Source organism: Carcharodon carcharias, chromosome 28, assembly GCF_017639515.1.
Source record: "Carcharodon carcharias isolate sCarCar2 chromosome 28, sCarCar2.pri, whole genome shotgun sequence".
In the NCBI taxonomy this organism is placed as follows: Eukaryota; Metazoa; Chordata; class Chondrichthyes; order Lamniformes; family Lamnidae; genus Carcharodon; species Carcharodon carcharias.
The window spans coordinates 7,570,704-7,594,241 of NC_054494.1; the positions used below are offsets into that span (position 1 = coordinate 7,570,704).

Below are 23,538 nucleotides of genomic sequence, written 5' to 3' on the forward strand. Positions count from 1 at the left end.
TCGATTCGTCCTTTCTCTTTTCAGTTGCTGATGGAGGGGAGTTTACCTCCAGAACTGTACGCTATTATCACCTGCTCTTACCCTGCCGTATTCGTGAATAGTGGCCTTGAGCTGGGGGAAACTGCGGGTGGCTAGGATCATGTTGAAGGCCGACTCGTCTGTGCCAAGCTTCCCTTCCCCCGCACGGAACAATCTCTCTGCATCCATGGTCGCTTTCTGCATGTCCACTGTCTGATTCTCATCGCGATTGCCCTGTGAATGGAAATGAGAGAAGTTTTAGCTGGGCTCAAGTCGGTTTCACACGTCGGTTTTCAATCCTGGGCTGACCCATAGTTAAAAGGAGAGATGGTTGCCATAAGCCCTCACTATACGGTGGATACAGTTTCCCCAGACAACAGCAGCTCCGAGTATGTCATCCCAGTGCCTATTTTTCCATTTCTGAGCCTGGACAATGTGGGCTAATCCTCCTCAAAGGGAGTCCCAGCCAATTTCCAGATGCATGTATACATACACACACTCCAGCAAGAGTCACTGCTTCTCTTTAATAAAAAAAAATGATATTGGGAAGTGGGAAAGGACACAACAGTTTCTGCCCAGTTACCCGGAGGGCATTAACAGCCAACCACACAGTGTGGGCCTGCTATGTGGGCCAGAACAGGCAATGGTGATAGGGTTCCTGTCCCTGAGGTGGATTGCAGAAGCACTAGACTAATGCACAGCTACGGTCAGGATTGGAAACCCCGACTGTTTAACCTGATGGAGCACTCTGAACATGTGCAATGTTCCCACGATTCTCCCAGTTGGAACCAGCTTGTTCAACGCAGACTGGGGCCATCTGGTTACATCAGGCACTCACTATATCATATACGAGTGAAAACTTAACTGCTTCAGGATACTTAAATTTATGGAAAATGTGTTGTAAAGTAGCAACAGTAACACTGGGAAATAGGTAGAAGTGGATGGGAAGGGTTGTCTTGTGTGGATTCTGACAGTTCAGGGTGAACACTGAATATTAAATGGAACTAGTACAAAAATGTAAAAGCACAGAGACAAATGTTCAGATTTCTTCAGAAGTTCCACAACCAACCCCTCTCCCACTTCAGACTTGGTCATACTTTCTACTGTTAGCAAGGGGGGAGAGTTGTGGAGTTTTCACTGGCTTAAATATCCTTCATGGAGGGTGAGAGGAATTAGGCCAGATGTCCACATCGCTTGCTGGAGCGAGAGCGTCTACGAGACAGAGAGAGAGAGAGAGAGAGAGAGTGAGAGAGGCAAGGAAGAAGGGAGTGGAGGGAGGCACAGAGGTCAAGATGGAGAGAGGGTAGGGATTGAGAGAGGGACAGTGAAAGAAAAAAAATGTGCATGTATATTGGGTTCAGTGGCAATCCTCTCATGGATGAGCAGCCAGTCTCACATAGGGAGTACCACCACATGGATGGTGTGTGGTCCAGGGGAGAGGTTCTCTTCACACAACATCATCACTCAGAGCAGGGAAGGAAATATTTATGGCAGTTCAGTTTTGGACCTTCATTGCCCCTGGTTGGGGTGGGGGGTCTGGAACCAGAGAACACAGTCTCAGAGGGTCAGGCCATTTAGGGCTGAGATGAGAAGGAATTTCTTCACTCAGATGGTGGTGAATCTTTGGAATTCTCTACCCCAGAGGGCTGTGGAGAGTCAGTCATTCAGGTTGATAGATTTCTAGATACAATGACACTAAGGCATATGAGATATGGGGATAGTGTGGGAAGGTAGTGTTGAGGTAGAAGATCAGCCATAATCTAGTTGAATGGCAAAGCAGGCTCAATGGGCTGAATGGCCTACTGCTGTTCCTATGTTCATTACCTGAACTTATTTCGTGCTGAAGCAGGTAGGGAGAGAAGCCCAAAGCTTCAGTGGTACATCACGCGGACGCCACATTCCATCTGTACAGACCCCTTTCACGGACACTGCTAATGTTCTTAATGAGCTGGGAACAAGCTTGAGGTCAGCGAGCAGCCTGTGGTGATCACTGAGGGTAACACCCATAAATTACAAGGCAATTGCCAGGAGTTGCTCCACTTATTCTCCAGCGGTCAGAATCCTTCTTTACCTGCACTCTCAATATAATCAGGAATGCCCCTTTGGTGACTGTTGCATCACATGCCAGTCACTGACCTGAGACATGGAGATGAGCAATCTCTTGAAGTGGCCACTTGTGTCCTTCGTCAAATCCTTCTCCAAATCTCGCCCCAGCTCCTCCTTATAACAGCGTACAATGTCTCGGATCTCCTGGTTATTCCTGGTGCAGAGGATCTCAATCAGAACCCGATCTTGTGTTCCAGCTCCCTGTGGGATACAAGGGAAAACAAAGGAAGTCAGGACTAATTGTTTCTTTGACACGAAGTGGTGTGACTGGGATGGGTCTTTTCAAGTTCCAAGCAAACACTGCAACTTCCTCCCAGATAGTCATTCAGTACACCGAGAATAGTGCAGAACCCATTATTCAACATGATACAACACTAATTAATATTATACAGAATCAGCTTGGCTTAGCGAAATATTCTTGCCACACAGTTAGGAGGTCATTAAGTCCCAAGGCTGATGCTTCAGTGCAGAACTGAGGGAGTCAGAACAAGAAAATAATCAGCCAGGATTACCGTGCCTGGTTGCTATGCAATGACTCCAGTTAAGGAGCATGTGTGAATAAATCCTGGGCAAGAACAGGACCAGTGCTAGCTCGAATACTTCTCCTGCTAAATACAACACTAAACACCTCTGTGAAGCAGAGATATTTTGCCAAGGTACAGGGGTAAAAATGCAATGCTTGGACCAATATTGAGCAAAGCAATCAGCTTTATTCTGAAATTACAACAGGCTCCCTGCCAGGAATCTCAACACACTGTGCACATCCAGGGCATTGTCTAGGCAAAACTAGTGGACAGAAATGGCCCCTTTACATTTGGGAATAATTTATAAAGACATCTTAATGTAGAACATTATTTCTTCCATAAGTTGGGGAAATATTCACTCAGGGAAGCCAGGATGTGGTCCAGAGATCAAGAAAAGTGTTGATAATGAAGATTCATCATTGCGTACCAGCAGGAATAAAACATTCAGTGAAACAACAGGCACTTGAACAACACTGTCTGCCAAAGGAAATGTTCTGGCTTATTTTTTCTCTTGGGAGTGATGGAGGCAGTGTCCTCATATTTTAAGCAGGCAATAAGGAACTTGCATTTATAAAATGTCTTTCCCCAGGATATCTCCGCTAATAAACTATTCTTGCTGAATATACTATTAAGAACACAGAAGATGTTGGAAGTTCTCTCAAAGAACAATCTGATAAGATCTGCTCCCTGGCTGGAGGAAAATGGCCACCACCCTCTCCAGGAAACCTCTTTGATCTGTGACAGAGGATGTTTTACACCCACTCTGAGGAGGCAGACTTGGTTTAATGTCTTGTCCGTTCCCCATCAAACTCATCTCTTCGGTGTCGGACAGTGAATTCTTGCTTAACATTTACAGATATATAGCGGATTGTCCGATTCACTATTACACAGGCTCCACCCAATTTAATCTAAATGCATCCTTTCTTTTCTTTTTAATTGCAGCACAGGTAGTGGTTAGTTGGCTCAGTGTGCTTATGCAGAAAGAGTTATCCAATTAGTCCCCACTCCCCCTACTTATTCCCCACAGCCCCACAAGTATATTCCCTCTTGAAAGTTACCATTGAATCTGCTTCCACTGCCTGTTCAGGCAGTGAATTCCAGTTCACAACAACTCACTGTGCAATAAACATGTCTCTTCATCGCCACATTAGTTCTTTTGTCAATCTCTTTAAATGTGTCACTCGTTAATGACTCACCTGTCAGTGGAAACCCCTTGTATTTACACTTAGCAAAATCATTCGTATAATTTTGAACACTTTTATCAAATCTCTTCTCAACCTCCTAAACTCTAAGGATCTATCCACTTCTTGCTGAAGAAAAGAGACATGCCTTCTAAGCTGTGATTCCATGATTGGACTTCACGTACTAAACAATCCTGACTATGCTATGAATTACACTGAAAACCAATGTAAGATTATCAGTCAGGCTCACCGTGTGGCTCACTTAAGCTTGCTAGACATCACATGCATCACCCACAAGGCTCTTCCCCTTTAAAGACATGGAGCATGTCCATACATTGCACCTTTTTAAATTAAAAAACAAAGCTGGAAGGACAGCCATTCCCCAGTTCATTCCCCATGGTAATACCTTGGCCAATCAGAGTTGACCTGCCAGGTTTGAATTTGAACAATAGCTTGGCAGTTAATTGTTCCCGGCTCCATTGCAACATCTTTACCAATCAGAATCCACTTGCCAACCAATCAGTACTCCCTTCTCATGCAATATAAATTGTTGTTCCCTTTACCATTGGTAATCTTGATGAGTGCAAGATGAGAAGTTTTGACAACAGGTCTTTTTTTTCAGAAATATTCAAGTTCTGTATTACCAAGCGACCATTTAACTGAAGTCATTAATTCCTGATGCCATTCTGCTAGCTCTCTCCCCTGCACTCTCTCCAGGGCCTTGGTGCTCCTATTAATACATTCCTTCATATTCACATGATCCTGAAGTTTTATGATTTAGAACTCAGTGCGAGGGTGGATCATCAATGCCTGCTGCTGCTCCTTCTAATTTTATAACAACTGATTTTAACTTAACTGTTTGATCCATTCCGCCCCATGGCAGGTTTGTATATAAATCTGCATAACACTGCCCCAACAAACACTCGCAGGGAAAGCACAGCACGGGGTTAGATACAGAGTAAAGCTCCTTCTACACTGGCCCCATCAAACACTCCCAGGGATGGTACAGCACGGGGTTAGATACAGAGTAAAGCTCCCTCTACACCGTCCCCATCAAACACTCCCAGGACAGGTACAGCACGGGGTTAGATACAGAGTAAAGCTCCCTCTACACTGTCCCCATCAAACACTCCCAGGACAGGTACAGCATGGGGTTAGATACAGAGTAAAGCTCCCTCTACACTGTCCCCATCAAACACTCCCAGGACAGGTACAGCACGGGGTTAGATACAGAATAAAGCTCCCTCTACACTGTCCCCATCAAACACTCCCAGGGCAGGTACAGCACGGGGTTAGGTACAGAGTAAAGCTCCCTCTACACTGTCCCCATCAAAACTCCCAGGACAGGTACAGCACGGGGTTAGATACAGAGTAAAGCTCCATCTACACTGTCCCCATCAAACATTCCCAGGGGAGGTACAGCACGGGGTTAGATACAGAGTAAATCTCCCTCTACACCGTCCCCATCAAACACTCCCAGGGCAGGTACAGCATGGGGTTAGATACAGAGTAAAGCTCCCTCTACACTGTCCCCATCAAACACTCCCAGGACAGGTACAGCACGGGGTTAGATACAGAGTAAAGCTCCCTCTACACCGTCCCCATCAAACACTCCCAGGACAGGTACAGCACGGGGTTAGATACAGAGTAAAGCTCCCTCTACACTGTCCCCATCAAACACTCCCAGAACAGGTACAGCACGGGGTTAGATACAGAGTAAATCTCCCTCTACACTGTCCCCATCAAACACTCCCAGGACAGGTACAGCACGGGATTAGATACAGAGTAAAGCTCCCTCTACACTGTCCCTATCAAACACTCCCAGGACAGGTACAGCACGGTGTTAGATACAGAGTAAAGCTCCCTGTACACTGTCCCTATCAAACACTCCCAGGGTGTGTTCTTTTAAAAGGGAAAAAAAACTTAAATAAAAAGTTTAAATTAAAACCAGCACTTGGTGTCTCTCACTTTCCACACATGAACATTTTTAAGCTGCCACCCAGTGCAGCTGTAGCAACCCAAGTGAGCTCAGCCTGGGCGTGGACACACAACAGGGTTTCAACACCGAGCTTTCCCACTCTCTCCATTTTAAAATGTGCATCGTTGTGTACGTGTGGCAGGATCTGAACCTTCAAACAATGCAGCTGGTTTCTTTAGCAGGCTTCAGTTCAAAGTCTGAACTGCAGATAAAAAAATCCAAGTATCAGTTTCAACATTGAGCCAGGGAGTTCTGAAAAGGAAGCTGAAATTCCCTTTCCGTTTCCTGTAAGAGCAAAGCTAACCGCAGGGGAATATGTTGGAGAAGAGAAGTATCAGGCAGCAAGGGAGTGGCTCAACGCAGCTCCAAGCCTTAAAATAAGATTGTGCACAAATTACTTGTATGTTTAAGATTCCTTTAACCATTTTTAGAAATGGGAACTACTTCAGAGCTGCCCCCCCCCACACCCCCCTCTCTTTTATGAGCTTGGACAGCAAGAGCTGTCAGACTATTTGACTGCAGAATGCATCACAAAGAAGCTCAATGCTGTCCTAACAACTTCCACATGTTTGTATTTTCCAGCTGAGGTCATTGGGTAGTGCTTTGGAGCACAACCCCAGCTGCCTACACCCCCAGCTCCAAGGTCCTGAGGCCAACTGCAGCACTCTTAATGTGCCTTGGTTCAGCAAACTGCGTTAGGAGCCCAGGGCCATCAGTGCTACTTCTGTCACAAGGTCATAGTGCAGCCTACATTCAATTGGCTTTGTTCATTACTGCTTGAAGTTGATTGGACATGACGAGTGTTGACTTTTCCCAATGTTGCAGCATCATTCAGAAATTTCAGCTTTGTTTTCTTCATATACACCCTACTTTTTGTCTGGACTAAGCTGCATCGCCTGTCATTCTGCTCACTCAACTCCTCCTGTAATTTCTGAGCTTATTCCTCCAAGTCCACAGCTCTTCCTCCTCGTATGCATTTGCAATCTGACCAACTCGTATTGAGTTTGACTCCGACATAAATTTGGTCTCAACACTGATTCGGGGGGGCACCTCACTCAGTACTGCCCCTCACCATCATATCGCTCCTCAAACAAGTGCTCATTTTCCATCCTTCTGCCAATTTCTCGTCCATTCCCAACATTTACCTTGAACCCAAAGCTTGGGAGGTTTATTAAATGTCTTTTGGAAATAAAGATAGGGCTTTGTGTAGTCGACTTGGTTCGCCACAGAAGTCAAAGTCTTTGTTACTTGTTGGGCAGCTGTGGAGTTGAGTAGAATCTACACTAGGACAAACTGCAGGTGAGCAGCAAGGGGACTGGCTGGTGGTGAAAATCCTTCCCTTGCCCCATGCTCTATACCCTCATTTAAGGGAATGGTAGCATTGGTTTTGCTATTAGATTAATAACCCAGCATTCTGGACTGAAGATCCACAGACATGAGTTCAAATCCCATGACAGCTGAGGAATCTAAATTCAATTAATTAAATAAATCTGGGGCAAAAAGCTAGTCTCAGTTATAGTGACCAGGAAACTACCAAATTTCATCAAATCCCACCTGGTTCACTAATGTCCTTTAGGGGAGGAAATCTGCTGCCTTTGCTTGTCTGGCCTACATGTGACCGACTCTTAAATGGCCTCTGAAATGGTGCAGTAAGACACTCAGTTGTATCAAAATTGCCTTGGTTGTAGGGGCTCACCACCACCTTCTCAAGGGCACCTCAGGGTGGGCAGTAAATGCCAGCTTATGCCAGTCACACTCCTAACGCATGAACAAATATAAAAGAAATCAAGAGTCATTGAAGGGCGAAGGAATTGCTATGGGTAAGGTAGCCCAACCCTGTCAATGTCAACAAGAACAATGTCAATTCAAAGCCCCAGACTCCTGCTCAGGGACAACCCATGATCTACCATCCAGTAGAATGCCCAGATCTCTGGCTGATCACTCACAGGCCTCTGTCTATCAAACAGACCTAGGGCACCAGCACCTCTGCTGAGCCCACGTTACTGTGCTGGGATCACAGACGGTGCTGAGATTGGATTAGATGGAAGCAACAGGTAAATGGTAAATTCTCTCCAAAACAAAAACTGAATTACCTGGAAAAACTCAGCAGGTCTGGCAGCATCGGCGGAGAAGAAAAGAGTTGACGTTTCGAGTCCTCATGACCCTTCAACAGAACTGGGTGAATCCAAGGAGAGGGGTGAAATATAAGCTGGTTTAAGGTGGGGGGGGGGGGGGGGGGGGGGGGGGGGCATGGTTGGGCGGGGGGAGAGAAGTGGAGTGGGGGTGTGGTTATAGGGACAAACAAGCAGTGATAGGAGCAGATCATCAAAAGATGTCACAGACAAAGAAAAACACAGAGGTGTTGAAGTTGGTGATATTATCTAAACGAATGTGCTAATTAAGAATGGATGGTAGGGCACTCAAGGTATAGCTCTAGTGGGGGTGGGGGGAGCATAAAAGATTTAAAAATAATGGAAATAGGTGGGAAAAGAAAAATCTATATAAATTATTGGAAAAAACAAAAAGGAAGGGGAAAGAAACAGGAAGGAGGTGGGGATGGAGGAGGGAGTTCAAGATCTAAAGTTGTTGAACTCAATATTCAGTCCGGAAGGCTGTAAAGTGCCTAGTCGGAAGATGAGGTGCTGTTCCTCCAGTTTGCGTTGGGCTTCACTGGAACAATGCAGCAGGCCAAGGACGGACATGTGGGCATGAGAGCAGGGTGGGGGTGTTAAAATGGCAAGTGACAGGGAGGTTTGGGTCATTATTGCGGACAGACTTCAGGTGTTCTGCAAAGCGGTCGCCCAGTTTACGTTTGGTCCCTCCAATGTAGAGGAGACCGCATTGGGAGCAACGAATGCAGTAGACTAAGTTGGGGGAAATGCAAGTGAAATGCTGCTTCACTTGAAAGGAGTGTTTGGGCCCTTGGACGGTGAGGAGAGAGGAAGTGAAGGGGCAGGTGTTACATCTTTTGCATGGGCATGGGGAGGTGCTATAGGTGAGGGTTGAGGAGTAGGGGGTGATGGAGGAGTGGACCAGGGTGTCCCGGAGGGAACGATCCCTATGGAATGCCGCCAGGGGGGATGAAGGGAAGATGCGTTTGATGGTGGCATCATGCTGGAGTTGGCGGAAATGGCGGAGGATGATCCTTTGAATGCGGAGGTTGGTGGGGTGATAAGTGAAGACAAGGAATCCACCAGGAGCATGGCATTAACCCTAATAGTTTTAGATTAAGTATAATAAAGTAGACCATTCTGACAACTTTTCCACATTGGAGCACACCTTCCTCTTCTCCTTTAACCTTGCAGTTACCTGTCAGTCTCCCAAGCAGTTTCTTGGGGAAATGGCAGGGCAATGACACTAGGTCATAATGCTCATCTGGAGAGCTGGTGCAGATACAATGGGCCGAATGGCCTCCTTCTGTGCTATTAAAATTCTGTTATTCCTCCAAGTCATCTCTGCACTGAACGAATACCGATTTCAACATTACCCAAACCCCTCTCAATTGACACCCAAGCTCATAAAGCACCATCCCCCCAATTCTTTGCCACCCATGCTTGGACCTTGCTGTGTGAGGCCTTGATCCACCACCTCCAGCCACTCCGTCATTCCTTTTCCTCCCATTATTCTCGCCACTGGAAAATCAGCTGGAGTTTTCTCAACTTACAATTTCCAATTCCCACCTCTCTCCCCATTGGTCTCCTCCCCACACAATATTATTACCATCACTGAGCTGCCCTACTGCTCCCCTTGCTCTCTCTTCGACTCCTTTGTCTGCTCTTGGTCTCTCACTCCTACTCTTCCTCCATTATAATTCCTCATTTCTGCATCCAGTCTGAAGTCTATAGATTCTAAACACCTGGCCTAGGTCATTCACCACCACATCTGGCCTGGACATCTGGAGGAAGTGCTCCTTCTTCACTGCTGAATCCTCCTATTATGTTAAAGTGAGACAATCCCAAGCTCTCTTCAAATGATCAATCTCCTCCTCCTCCTTCAATGCTAAGTGTGAGAAGCTCATGGACTCCTTTGTCTCAGCTGCTGTCTCTCCATCCTAGGTAGATGGCCCCAAACTGCATTTTCTAGCGGGTGCCACACCTCAATCCCATTACATCGGTCAACAATGTCTCCTCCCAACAGCCCACAGTCCTCACTATATTCATCGCCTCCAAGTCCAAACCCCTTGCACTTGAGGCCCTCCTCGTCCAAATCAGGAACTCACAAACGCCTCTCCCTTTACCCCGATGCCCACCAATATCATAAATTAATTCCTTTGCTGTCATTGTTCCTCCTCTTCACAAAAGGAGAATTTGGCATGGCTTTTTTTTAAACCCAAAGGCAAGATTTTCAAAAGGCAAGTTAAAAAGAGGACAAATTGTGGGATGTGGTGAGCTGAGGGATTCCTGGGGCTAATTTATGAAAGGAAAACCAATTCATTAATTAATTCAGGCATTATGAATGAGGTGTCAGTAAACTGAATAATTTGAATTGTGTTTTGGGGCAGACATCTTTGTTATTCAGTGCATTCTTTCAGATGCACTGATACACTTCACCAACAGTGATATAGTCAACAGTACCTCCATTGCACTGAAAGAATATACTGATACACTTCACCAACAGTGATGTAGTCAACAGTACCTCCATTGCACTGAAAGAATATACTGATACACTTCACCAACAGTGATATAGTCAACAGTACCTCCATTGCACTGAAAGAATGTACTGATACACTTCACCAACAGTGATATAGTCAACAGTACCTCCATTGCACTGAAAGAATGTACTGATACACTTCACCAACAGTGATATAGTCAACAGTACCTCCATTGCACTGAAAGAATATACTGATACACTTCACCAACAGTGATATAGTCAACAGTACCTCCATTGCACTGAAAGAATATACTGATACACTTCACCAACAGTGATATAGTCAACAGTACCTCCATTGCACTGAAAGAATATACTGATACACTTCACCAACAGTGATATAGTCAACAGTACCTCCATTGCACTGAAAGAATATACTGATACACTTCACCAACAGTGATATAGTCAACAGTACCTCCATTGCACTGAAAGAATATACTGATACACTTCACCAACAGTGATATAGTCAACAGTACCTCCATTGCTTTCCTCAGACTCCAAGCATCATAGTAGGTGGTGGGCTTGAAGAGGGCAAGAATGATTTCCTCCATGTTTCCACTGAGTTCTGATTTCAGGTCTTTGATCAAATCCTTAAACAAATAAATTCACAGGAGAGCTTTCGATCAGTAACAGGACAATGGTGGAATTAATTTTAGCTCTGAGCACGGATCGCAGACATTGTCTCAGCTTTATATAAAACACAAGTAGCTCCCCACGGCCAACAGTTTCAGATGGTGTTCCAAAGGTCACCATTTTAAGTTTGCTTAAACACCCAGTCAGTATCAGCCTTGACTGCATTGTAGCACTGTCACTTCACAGTTAGAAGGGTGTGGGATCAATCCCCATTTGCGGCACAACTTCTAGGCTGATAGCTCACTGAGGGAGTGCTGCATTGTTCTAGGTGCTGTCTTTCTGAGGGGTGGGGAGTGTGGTTAAACTTAGGCCCTCTTTGTCTGCATAAAAGACATGAAAAAAAACAGGGGAATTCTCCCAATGTCCACACCAACATTCCTTCTTCCATACATCCCATTAAAAACAGGTTAGCTGATCTTCCTCACAAGGTTGTTTATGGGATCTAGCTGTATCTTTGTAATAAAATTCATTTAAATTAAAAGCAAATGCTGGTTTATGAAGCACTTTGAAATCTTCCAATTTCCCATTGTAGAATGCCAGCCAACTCTCCCAAAAGGATCTACTGATAAAGGCACTTTCCAATATTGCACGAGGATTAGACAGACTTTTATAAAGTTCAAATTTAATACACAGTCTGTGCAGAGGTAACAGATCAGCCAGTTGAGTCCTTTCATCAGGACAGCAAATAACCAAGATTCCTGCCACTGATTGCCACCCAGTGGCTGTGCCAATGGGGCACACTGTACCCCAGTGAGTCAGTATCCATGAGGTCAGTAATTATACTCCTCCTACACTAAGGAAGCAAGAACATTCATGTCAAGCCTTTCAAACTCTCTGGGTCCCTCAAAGCACTTCACAGACAATCAAGTAAATTCAGTGTAGTTCCTGTGGCCGCTGGGAAATGGCCTGTCAAAACTCTGTGGCCTGCAGGGTCAGTGTGTGTGAAACTGTACCCCAGTGAGAGCCAGTATGTGTGGAACTGGACTCCAGCGAGAGTTTGTGCACGTGGAACTGGACCCCAGTGAGAGTCTGTGCACGTGGAACTGTATCCCAGTGAGAGTCTGTGCATGTGGAACTGGACTCCAGTGAGAGTCTGTGCGTGTGGAACTGGACTCCAGTGAGAGTCTGTGCATGTGGAACTGGACTCCAGTGAGAGTCTGTGCATGTGGAACTGGACTCCAGTGAGAGTCTGTGCATGTGGAACTGGACCCCAGTGAGAGTCTGTGCATGTGGAACTGGACCCCAGTGAGAGTCTGTGCATGTGGAACTGGACCCCAATGAGAGTTTTGCATGTGGAACTGGATCCCAGTGAGAGTCTGTGCATGTGGAACTGTACCCTAGTGAGAGTTTTGCATGTGGAACTGGACCCCAGTGAGAGTCTGTGCATGTGGAACTGGACCCCAGTGAGAGTCTGTGCATGTGGAACTGTACCCCAGTGAGAGCCAGTATGTGTGGAACCGTACCCCAGCGAGAGTCAGTGCATGTGGAACTGTACCGCAGTGAGAGTCAGTGCATGTGGAACTGGACTCCAGTGAGAGTCTGTGCATGTGGAACTGGACCCCAGTGAGAGTCAGTGCGTGTGGAACTGGACTCCAGTGAGAGTCAGTGTGTGTGGAATTGGACTCCAGTGAGAGTCAGTGCGTGTGGAACTGGACCCCAGTGAGAGTCAGTGCATGTGGAACAGTACCCCAGTGAGAGTCAGTGTGTGTGGAAATGGACCCCAGTGAGAGCCAGTATGTGTGAAACTGGACTCCAGTGAGAGTCTGTGCATGTGGAACTGGATCCCAGTGAGAGTTTTGCATGTGGAACTGGACCCCAGTGAGAGTCTGTGCATGTGGAACTGGACCCCAGTGAGAGTTTTGCATGTGGAACTGGACCCCAGTGAGAGTCTGTGCATGTGGAACTGGACCCCAGTGAGAGTCCGTGCATGTGGAACTGTACCCCAGTGAGAGCCAGTATGTGTGGAACCGTACCCCAGTGACAGTCTGTGCGTGTGGAACTGGACTCCAGTGAGAGTCTGTGCGTGTGGAACTGGACCCCAGTGAGAGTTTTGCATGTGGAACTGGACCCCAGTGAGAGTCTGTGCATGTGGAACTGTACCCTAGTGAGAGTTTTGCATGTGGAACTGGACCCCAGTGAGAGTCAGTGCATGTGGAACTGTACCCCAGTGAGAGCCAGTATGTGTGGAACTGTACCCCAGTGAGAGTCAGTGCATGTGGAACTGGACTCCAGTAAGAGTCTGTGCGTGTGGAACTGGACCCCAGTGAAAGTCAGTGCGTGTGGAACTGGACCCCAGTGAGAGTCAGTGCGTGTGGAATTGGACTCCAGTGAGAGTCAGTGCGTGTGGAACTGGACTCCAGTGAGAGTCAGTGCGTGTGGAACTGTATCCCAGTGAGAGTCTGTGCATGTGGAACTGGACTCCAGTGAGAGTCTGTGCGTGTGGAACTGGACTCCAGTGAGAGTCTGTGCGTGTGGAACTGGACTCCAGCGAGAGTTCGTGCATGTGGAACTGGACCCCAGTGAGAGTCTGTGCATGTGGAACTGTACCCCAGTGAGAGTCAGTGTGTGTGGAACTGTACCCCAGTGAGAGTCTGTGTGTGTGGAACTGGACCCCAGTGAGAGTCACTGCACGTGGAACTGTATCCCAGTGAGAGTCTGTGCACATGGAACTGTACCCCAGTGAGAGTTGGTGCATGTGGAACTGGACGCCGGTGAGAGTCTGTGCATGTGGAACTGGAGCCTAGTGAGAGTCTGTGCATGTGGAACTGGACCCCAGTGAGAGTCTGTGCGTGTGGAACTGGACCCCAGTGAGAGTCTGTGCATGTGGAACTGGACTCCAGTGAGAGTCTGTGCATGTGGAACTGGACCCCAGTGAGAGTCTGTGCATGTGGAACTGTACCCTAGTGAGAGTTTTGCATGTGGAACTGGACCCCAGTGAGAGTCTGTGCGTGTGGAACTGGATCCCAGTGAGAGTCAGTGCGTGTGGAATTATACCGCAGTGAGAGTCTGTGCATGTGGAACTGGATTCCAGTGAGAGTCTGTGCGTGTGGAACTGGACCCCAGTGAGAGTCAGTGCGTGTTTAACTGGACTCCAGTGAGAGTCTGTGCATGTGGAACTATACTCCAGTGACAGTCAGTGTGTGTGGAACTGTATCCCAGTGAGAGTCTGTGCATGTGGAACTGGACTCCAGTGAGAGTCTGTGTGTGTGGAACTGGACCCCAGTAAGAGTCAGTGTGTGTGGAACTGGACTCCAGTGAGAGTCAGTGTGTGTGGAACTGTATCCCAGTGAGAGTCAGTGTGTGTGGAACTGTATCCCAGTGAGAGTCAGTGCATGTGGAACTGGACTCCAGTGAGAGTCGGTGTGTGTGGAACTGTATCCCAGTGAGAGTCAGTGCATGTGGAACTGGACTCCAGTGAGAGTCATTGCGTGTGGAACTGGACTCCAGTGAGAGTCAGTGTGTGTGGAACTGGACCCCAGGGAGAGCCTGAGAAGTCTTTGGTAGAAAAAAGGAAAATGTGCAAGCCACTGCTGTTCCATACCCTATGAACTCACCTTGCCATAGAGGGTCTTGAAAGCCAATTTGATCTTCTGTCTTTGCTCATTTGAGCGGTTGGAGACCACGTCAATTATTGCTTGTTCATTGGTCCCTGTGCAGAAAAGTTAGTGCATTTTGTCATGTATTCATGGAGAGCAAAATAACTGTTCTAGCTACCAGCTGGCATCATTTTGCCCATAACATCAAGCAACTTAAAATCACTGTATGTTCCATCACAGAAACAAGAGGAGGCAGTGGCGGAGTGGTATTGTTACTGATTTCGTAATCCAGAGAGCCAGGGTAATGCTCTGGGTTCGAATCCCACCACAGCTCTCTGAAATGGCCTAGCAAGCCATTCAGTCGTATCAATCCACTAAAAGGTCCAAAAGGAATAGAACTGGATGGGCCACCCCGGCATCAACCTTCTATTTTCTCTCTTTATCAGCTCCTTGTTCATCAATATGGTCAGTAGTGGGGAAAATTCTAGAGTCCATTTTTAAAGATTTAATAGCTGAGCACGTGGAAAACAGTGGCAGAATCGGACAGAGTCAGCATGGATTTATGAAAGGGAAATCATGCTTGACAAATCTACTGGAAGTTTTTGAGGATGTAACTAGTAGAGTTGATGAGGGGGAGCCAGTGGATGTGGTTTATTTGGACTTTCAACAAAGTCCCACATAAGAGATTGCCGTGTAAAATTAAAGCGCATGGGATTGGGGGTAGTGTATTGAGATGGATAGAAAACTGGTTGGCAGACAGGAAACAAAGAGTAGGAATAAACGGGTCTTTTTCCGAATGGCAGGCAGTGACTAGTGGGGTACTGCAGGGAACGGTGCTGGGACCCCAGCTATTCACAATATATTAATGATTTAGATGAGGGAATTAAATGTAATATCTCCAAATTAGCAGATGACACAAAGCTGGGTGGGAGGGTGAGCTGTGAGGAGGATGCAGAGATGCTTCAGTGTGATTTGGACAAGCTGAGTGAGTGGGCAGATGGAAGATGCAGTATAATGTGGATAAATGTGAGGTTATCCATTTTGGTAGCAAAAACAAGAAGGCAGATTATTATCTGAATGGCTATAAATTGAGAGAGGGGAATGTGCAACGAGACCTGGGTGTCCTTGTACACCAGTCGCTGAAGGTAAGCATGCAGGTGCAGTAGGCGGTAAAGAAGGCAAATGGTATGTTGACCTTCATAGCCAGAGGATTCGAGTGCAGGAGCAGGGATGTCTTGCTGCAATTGTACAGGGCCTTGGTGAGACCACACCTGGAATAGTGTGTGCAGTTTTGGACTCCTTATCCGAGGAAGGATGTTCTCGCTATAGAGGGAGTGCAGCGAAGGTTTACCCGACTGATTCCTGGGATGGTGGGACTGACATATGAGGAGAGATTGAGTCGATCAGGATTATATTCGCTAGAGTTCAGAAGAATGAGGGGGGATCTCATAGAAACCTATAAAATTCTAACAGGACTAGACAGGGTAGATGCAGGAAGGATGTTCCCGATGGTGGGAGAGTCCAGAACCAGGGGTCACAGTCTGAGGATATGGGGTAGACCATTTAGGACTGAGATGAGGAGAAATTTCTTCACCCAGAGAGTGGTGAGCCTGTGGAATTCGTTACCACAGAAAGTAGTTGAGACCAAAACATTCTATGTTTTCAAAAAGGAGTTAGATATAGCTCTTGGGGCAAAAGCGATCAAAGGATATGGGGAGAAAGCGGGAGCAGGCTATTGAGTTGGATGATCAGCCATGATCATAATGAATGGTGGAGCAGGCTCGAAGGGCCGAATGGCCTACTCCTGCTCCTAGTTTCTATTATCTGAATTCTAAAATCCTCCCAATCCCCAGGCTTACAGTCTTTTTCACAACAACGTAAAGCTCGTCCTTTAATCTAACAATATCTTTAACTTCTCGTTAGCAATGGCAGGACGTCTTCCTTTCTTGAGAAGACTAAGAGAGAGACCGATAGCGTTCTTTAAAACTGTGAAGGGGTTCATTCGGGTTAATGTGAAGAAATTGTTTCCATTTGTGGATGAGCTGTAGAGCAAGGAAATATAAATAAAAGACAGCCAGCAACAGATCCAATACAGCATTTGGGAGTAAGTTCTTCACACAGAGTGGAAAGAATGTGGAGTTTGTCACCACATGGAGTGACTGGAAAAGAGATTACTGGCGAGTGAAGGAGGGGCATTGTGGCACACATTGAGGAAGGATGGAACAGAAGGATACAGGAATAGGATGGAAAGAGGTAATAAGGTGGTGGGAGCCTTATGTCATGTATAAACATTGGCACCCCAGACCAGGTGAGCCGAATGGCCTTTAGGTTCAGGCTCAGCCAGTGATTTTAGGGACTAATGAGTAAAAGTCGCTGTAGACAAGATTCTCACAGTATCTTTCACAGAGGGAGGAGTCTGAATGTGGGAGGAATTTTTCTCCTTGTGCCCCACAGTTGATGCCATTTTTCTTCCTCCAATGCTGTGGAACTTACCAGCTCCCTTCATGGCTTGCCGTAGAATCTCAGCATCATTCTGTGCGTTGAAGTTGGCGACAGGTTTGATGGTGCCCTGTGTTGCGCCTCCGATTGAGAGGCCTCCAATGTTCGGCATTGAAGGCTGCAGCCAAGGAGGGGAGAGAAAGAAGTAATCCGTTACTCATAAACATAAAACGCTACCTTATCAGTTATCTGTTAAATTGTCAGCCATAATTATAATCAAACCAACAGCTACAAGCTACACAACAGATTATCTTGATATTATGCTTTTCCGGATACTTTTCTGGGTCCAGCATCTCCAATCAATCCCATAAGCGAGCTCTTGTACCTTATGACTGGAGTGCACCCTTGCCTGGCCAATATCTGAGCAATTTGTAGTTGGCCTTGGGATCAAACAAAAACCATCACTCACTGTATTCTTGGTACCGCTTAGATCACATACTTCCCCATTAACCTCAAAATAGAGAGCAATTTTTGTATCAAAACAGGATTATAAATCACCATATTAACTATTAACCTTTGACAGCTTTGGATTCACAGAAGCTACAGACTTAACTAGCCTTTTCTGGAAGATAAAAAGTAACAAACTTATCCACTGTGCAGAACCCCCACTGTGAGTGGGAGCTCCCTCAAGGTCTCTCCTGAGACCTGATGTGGCAGTTTGATGCTAGCCAGCCAGAGCTATCTACCTATCTAGCCCCTATCTACCCCTCTATCCAATAGCTTCAGGTAGTCTACTCAATTAAACAAGATAGGCAACAGATGGAATAATTTTTCTGTGACTATGAAATTGGATAAGGGATAGAAAGCAGAGAATAGTGATGAATGCTGTTATTCAGACTGGAGGAAAGTATACATTGGTGTCCCCCATGGGTCATTGCTGTGACCACTGATCTCTTTGATATACATTAATGACCTGGACTTCAGTGTACGAAGCACAATTTCAAAGTCTGCAGGTCACACAAAACTAGAAAATTAATGAAAAGTGAGGAATATAGAAACATACTTCACAAGGGTATAGGCAGACCACTGAAAATTAGGGAGAAAATGCTAAGCAGAGATTTGGTCAAGGTGTTCAAAATGACAAAGGGTTTTGATCCAGTAAATAAGGAGAAAGTTTCCCCTGGCAGGAGGGTCAGTAACCAGAGGGATATAATGTTGGAATTGTATAAAACACTGGTGAGGTCACAATTGGAGTATTGCGTGCAGTTCTGGTCACCACATTACAGGAAGGATGTAATAGCTCTGGAGAGAGTGCAGAGGAGGTTTACAAGAATGTTGCCAGGGTTAGAAAAGTGTAGCGACGAGGAGAGATTGGATAGGTTGGGGTTATTTTCCTTAGAACAAAGAAGGCTGAGAGGTGACTTGATTGAGGTGTACAAAATTATGAGGGGAATAGATAGAGTGGACTAGATAAAATTGTTTCCCTTGGTGGAGAATTTTAGAACCAGGGGACATAGATTCAAGATAAGTGGCAGAAGGTGTAGGGGGGACATGAGGAAGAACTTTTTTTACACAGAGGGTAGTGGGTGTCTGGAATTCGCTGCCCAAGTTGGTGGTAGAGGCAGAAACGCTAAACTCTTTTAAAAAGTACCTGGATCTGCACCTTAAGTGCTGTAAGCTGCAGGGTTATGGGCCGGGTGCAGGAAGGTGGGATTAGAAAGGGCACCTGGGTGTCCTCGGCTGGCATGGACAAGATGGGCCGAATGGCCTTCTTCTGTGCTGTAACTTTTCTATGGCTGTATGGCACAGATTTATAGCGACTGGCAAAAGAACCAGAGACAACATGAAGACAAACATTTTCATACAGTGAGCTGCTGTGATCTGAAGTGCACTACATGAAAGAGCAGTGGAAGGATGTACAATAATAACTTTCAGAAAGGAATTGGATAGATATTTGAAGGGGATAGATGCAGGGCTATGGGAAAAGAGGAGAGCAGGGTTAATCGTATAGCTCTTTCAAAGGCCTGACGCAGGTACGGCCTCCTTCTATGCTGTATGATTTCTGTTCTGGGAAATAATTATTCCCTAGACAAAGCATAGGAAATAGGGGCAGCGACAAATGCTGGGTCTCTGCTCCTTTCACACTGCCCCCTGACCCTGGGTTTAATCTCCACAGTGGAGAGGCAGCATATTGCATTGAGCCACAGGCCACTCAAATCGAAGGGCTTTTCCCAACACCATCCAGCTCATTTTTTTGTTCCTTTGTCAGACACACACCCAATTTAACAACAGCAACACACATCTCTCTCTAAAACAAAAACAGAATTACCTGGAAAAACTCAGCAGGTCTGGCAGCATCGGCGGAGAAGAAAAGAGTTGACGTTTCGAGTCCTCATGACCTGTTCTGTCGAAGGGTCATGAGGACTCGAAACGTCAACTCTTTTCTTCTCCGCCGATGCTGCCAGACCTGCTGAGTTTTTCCAGGTAATTCTGTTTTTGTTTTGGATTTCCAGCATCCGCAGTTTTTTTGTTTTTATTACACATCTCTCTCTCTTGGAGGAGGAGGAGGAGGATCAGGGAGAGCTGGGCAGCAATCATTTTCCTGTTCCTCTTTAGAGCTGAGCCAGGGATTGGCTGAGCATCATCGCAAATATGGAAATTTTAAATCTGAGGTTTTGCTGGACCGGGAGCCGATGTGGGTCACAACATACAGGGGTGACGAGTGAACGAGCTTTGGGCAAACAGTCATGAAGAAGAGTCATACGGACTCGAAACGTTAACTCTCTCTTTCTCTCCACAGATGCTGTCAGACCTGCTGAGTTTTTCCAGCATTTTTTGTTTGTGTTTTAGTTTGAGATTCAGAGCGCACTTGGACCTGGGCAGAGTTCACTGAGGGTGGAAGATGGGAGGCCGGCCAAAGCGGGGCTGGAATAGCCGAGCCCAGAAGTAACAACGGAACGGATGAGTGTTTCAGCAGTAGATGGTTTTCTCGAAAAGCAGTTACCCTCCCTCCTGGTGGTCAGCCAGGCTTTTAATTTTTGTAATAACAGAGTGCTCAAACTATCAGCTCTGCAAACTGCATGTGTGTATAATTACCCAGCCCAGTATTCAGCACAGCAATACGTCAGTGAGAATCAGAACCTACAGATTCCATTGACTACTAGTGGGGTAAGAACAGCACTGGAAAATATTTTAATGAAGCACAGAATCTTAATGAGTACCTAAAAAGGCAGGACAGCAGTCATTTCCCCCAGATATTGTCTCTAGATTTCAATAAAGGGTGATGGCAGATGCGTGGATATTTTACATCACGCCCACTTACGCTGTGATTATCCAGTTGGACAACTGTAGACATCCTGCAAAATAATGGTTGTCATTCAGAGACGTATTAAAACTGGGGCCGCGGGCCGGCCACAGCATAACACTGGGGGCTGGGGTACAGACCAGTCCCTGCACAATGCTGGGGTACAGACCAGTCCCTGCACAATGCTGGGGTACAGACCAGTCCCTGCACAATGCTGGGGTACAGACCAGTCCCTGTGTAACACCGGGGTACAGACCAGTCCCTGCACAATGCTGGGGTACAGACCAGTCCCTGCACAACACCGGGGTACAGACCAGTCCCTGCACAACACCGGGGTACAGACCAGTCCCTGCACAACACCGGGGTACAGACCAGTCCCTGCACAATGCTGGGGTACAGACCAGTCCCTGCACAATGCTGGGGTACAGACCAGTCCCTGTGTAACACCGGGGTACAGACCAGTCCCTGCACAACACCGGGGTACAGACCAGTCCCTGCACAATGCTGGGGTACAGACCAGTCCCTGCACAATGCTGGGGTACAGACCAGTCCCTGTGTAACACCGGGGTACAGACCAGTCCCTGTGTAACACTGGGGTACAGACCAGTCCCTGTGTAACACCGGGGTACAGACCAGTCCCTGCACAATGCTGGGGTACAGACCAGTCCCTGCACAATGCTGGGGTACAGACCAGTCCCTGTGTAACACCGGGGTACAGGCCAGTCGCTGTGTAACACCGGTGTACAGGCCAGTCGCTGTGTAACACCGGTGTACAGGCCAGTCGCTGTGTAACACCGGTGTACAGGCCAGTCGCTGTGTAACACCGGTGTACAGGCCAGTCGCTGTCTAACACCGGTGTACAGACCAGTCCCTGCGCAACGCCGGGGTACAGGCCAGTCCCTGCACAATGCTGGGGTACAGACCAGTCCCTGCACAACGCCGGGGTACAGACCAGTCCCTGCACAACACCGGTGCACAGACCAGTCCCTGCACAACGCCTGTGTACAGGCCAGTCGCTGTGTAACACCGGGGTACGGGCCAGTCACTTTGTAACACTGGGCCGCAGTTCAAGGGGCACAAATCTGTCATTGCATAATACTAGGGTACAGGTCTGTCACGGTATAATAATGGGAGCGCAGAACTGCTAGCGTCAGCAATGGAAGTAATTTGATAGGCTGAATTATGTACATGCAACTGTACTGAAGCGTGTTGGTTCCACTGTAATGTGCTCTTTCTGTATTGACACAGAATGCCAAGGACGCCTGGTGATAATCAGTAAACAGTGGGCAGTTTGGGTCACATACCTGTGCAGGGGTTGGCTGTGGGCCAGTAGAACCTGGTGCGGGTCCAGATGGATATCCTCCTGGAAGAAAAGGCAAACGAGAAATTCAACACAGTCTTGGCACAGGTGTCAAGAGGTTTCAGCATTTCAACAGAGCCATTTTGTTTTGTGTAGATTGTCTTCCCCAGTTGTTTGACTCTTACATGTGGGGCAGATAAATAGAATCCAGAAGCCCATCAGCCCCTCCCTGAACAAGCTGTCCTTCACTGAATTGGCCGACTGTTTGATGACAAGGTAGGGTCACAGCGGAAACCGATTCCGAGGGAGATGGTGGCATAGTGGGAATGCCATTGGACTGGTAATGCAGAGCTCGAGGCTAATGCTCCAGGGATACAATTTAAATCTCAACATGGCAGCTTGAGGAATTTAAATTAAATTAATTAATAAATCTGGAATTGAAAATGAGCCACAGTCACGGTGACCATGAAAGTATCACTGATTATTATAAAAACCCATCTGGTTCATTAATGTCCTTTAGGGAGGGAAATCTGCCGTCCTTACCCAGTCTGGCCTGTACTTGACTCCAGATTCTCAGCCATGTGGCTGACGTTTAACTGCCCTCTGAAATGGCCTAGTGAGCCACCAAGTTGTATCAAACCAATGTTCAAAAGTCGAACCACACGGACTGCATCGACTCAAGGCGGCAGCTCACCACCACTTTCTCAAAGGCAATTAGGAATGGGCAACAAAGGCTGGCCTTGCCAGAGGCACCTGCATCCAATGAAAAAATAATAAAAAAAATATCCTTGCTCAAACTCCACCATTGAGCAGAGGGGTCACTGCATAATGATTAGGAGAGAGCGCCCAGGCCAATTTTACTCTCCTCCCCACTCTCTAGCCCAATTGTGGTGGCCCAACAGAAACCCCAAATAACTCACTATACACCTAGAATTGAACTGGAGCTCTGGATGAGAACTTACTATTCATTAAATCATCAAGAGAGCTATAAATATCAGCAAGGCCCCCCAAGTTGTAGGTTTTATGGGAAAATGGCTGGAATTATCTGAAACAATTCCTCCAACACCATTAAAATCATGAAAAATTCTGTAATCACACAAAATATAAACTTAACATGGCTTTAGTCTGTCACTATACACCAGTGTGCCTAATTACAAATGGGGTGCAATCCTGGGAAATATTCCACAAAGCCCTCTAGGTAAAGAATTCCAAAGATTCACCACCCTCCAAGTGAAGAAATTCCTGCTCACCTCAGTACTAAATGGCTGAGGTCTCATTCTGAGACCGTGTCCTCTGGTTCTTGACTTACCAACCAGCAGAAACATCTGCTCTGTTAAGCCCTGTAAGAATTTTATAGGCTTCAATTAGATCATCTCTCATCCTTCCAAACTCCAGAGAATACAGGCCTAGTCTCCTCAAATTCTCCTCATAGGACAATCCCACCAGCCCAGGGACCAGTCTGGTGAATGTTTGTTGTACTCCCTTTATGGCAAGTATATCCTTCCTTAGGTAGGGAGAGCAAAACTGTGCACAATACTCCAAGTGCGATCTCACCGATGTGCTATACAATGGCAGCAAGACTTCCCTACTCCCACATCCAAATCCTCTTGCAATGTGTTTGTCTTCCTAATTGTTTGCTGCACCTGCAAGTTGGCTTTCAGTGACTGATGAACAAGGACACCCAGGTCCCTTTGGACATCAACACTTCCCAATTTCTTACCATTTAAGAAGTACTCTGCATTTCTGTTTTTCCTACCAAATTAGATAATTTCACATTTTTCCACATTATATTCCACCTGCCATGCTCTTGCCCACTCACTTAGCCTATCCAAATCCCTTTGAAGCCCCTTTGCATCCTTCTCAACTCATATT

The 23,538-nt window shown here is 46.6% G+C and overlaps 1 protein-coding gene across 4 annotated transcripts in view; it reads right to left on the minus strand.

The window, feature by feature from the left end:
* Positions 1–23,538, minus strand: part of LOC121270757 (annexin A7-like) — a 51,788-nt gene that overhangs the window by 7,549 nt on the left and 20,701 nt on the right. For all 4 annotated transcript variants that reach the window (XM_041176157.1, XM_041176156.1, XM_041176155.1 and 1 more), the window contains 6 exons: positions 21,671–21,729; positions 17,117–17,240; positions 14,642–14,736; positions 10,931–11,044; positions 2,155–2,325; positions 82–252 (listed from right to left, as the gene is read on the minus strand). In XM_041176157.1, coding sequence (XP_041032091.1) covers positions 82–252; positions 2,155–2,325; positions 10,931–11,044; positions 14,642–14,736; positions 17,117–17,240; positions 21,671–21,729 — 734 coding nt within the window. The remainder of the gene's footprint in view (positions 1–81; positions 253–2,154; positions 2,326–10,930; positions 11,045–14,641; positions 14,737–17,116; positions 17,241–21,670; positions 21,730–23,538) is intronic.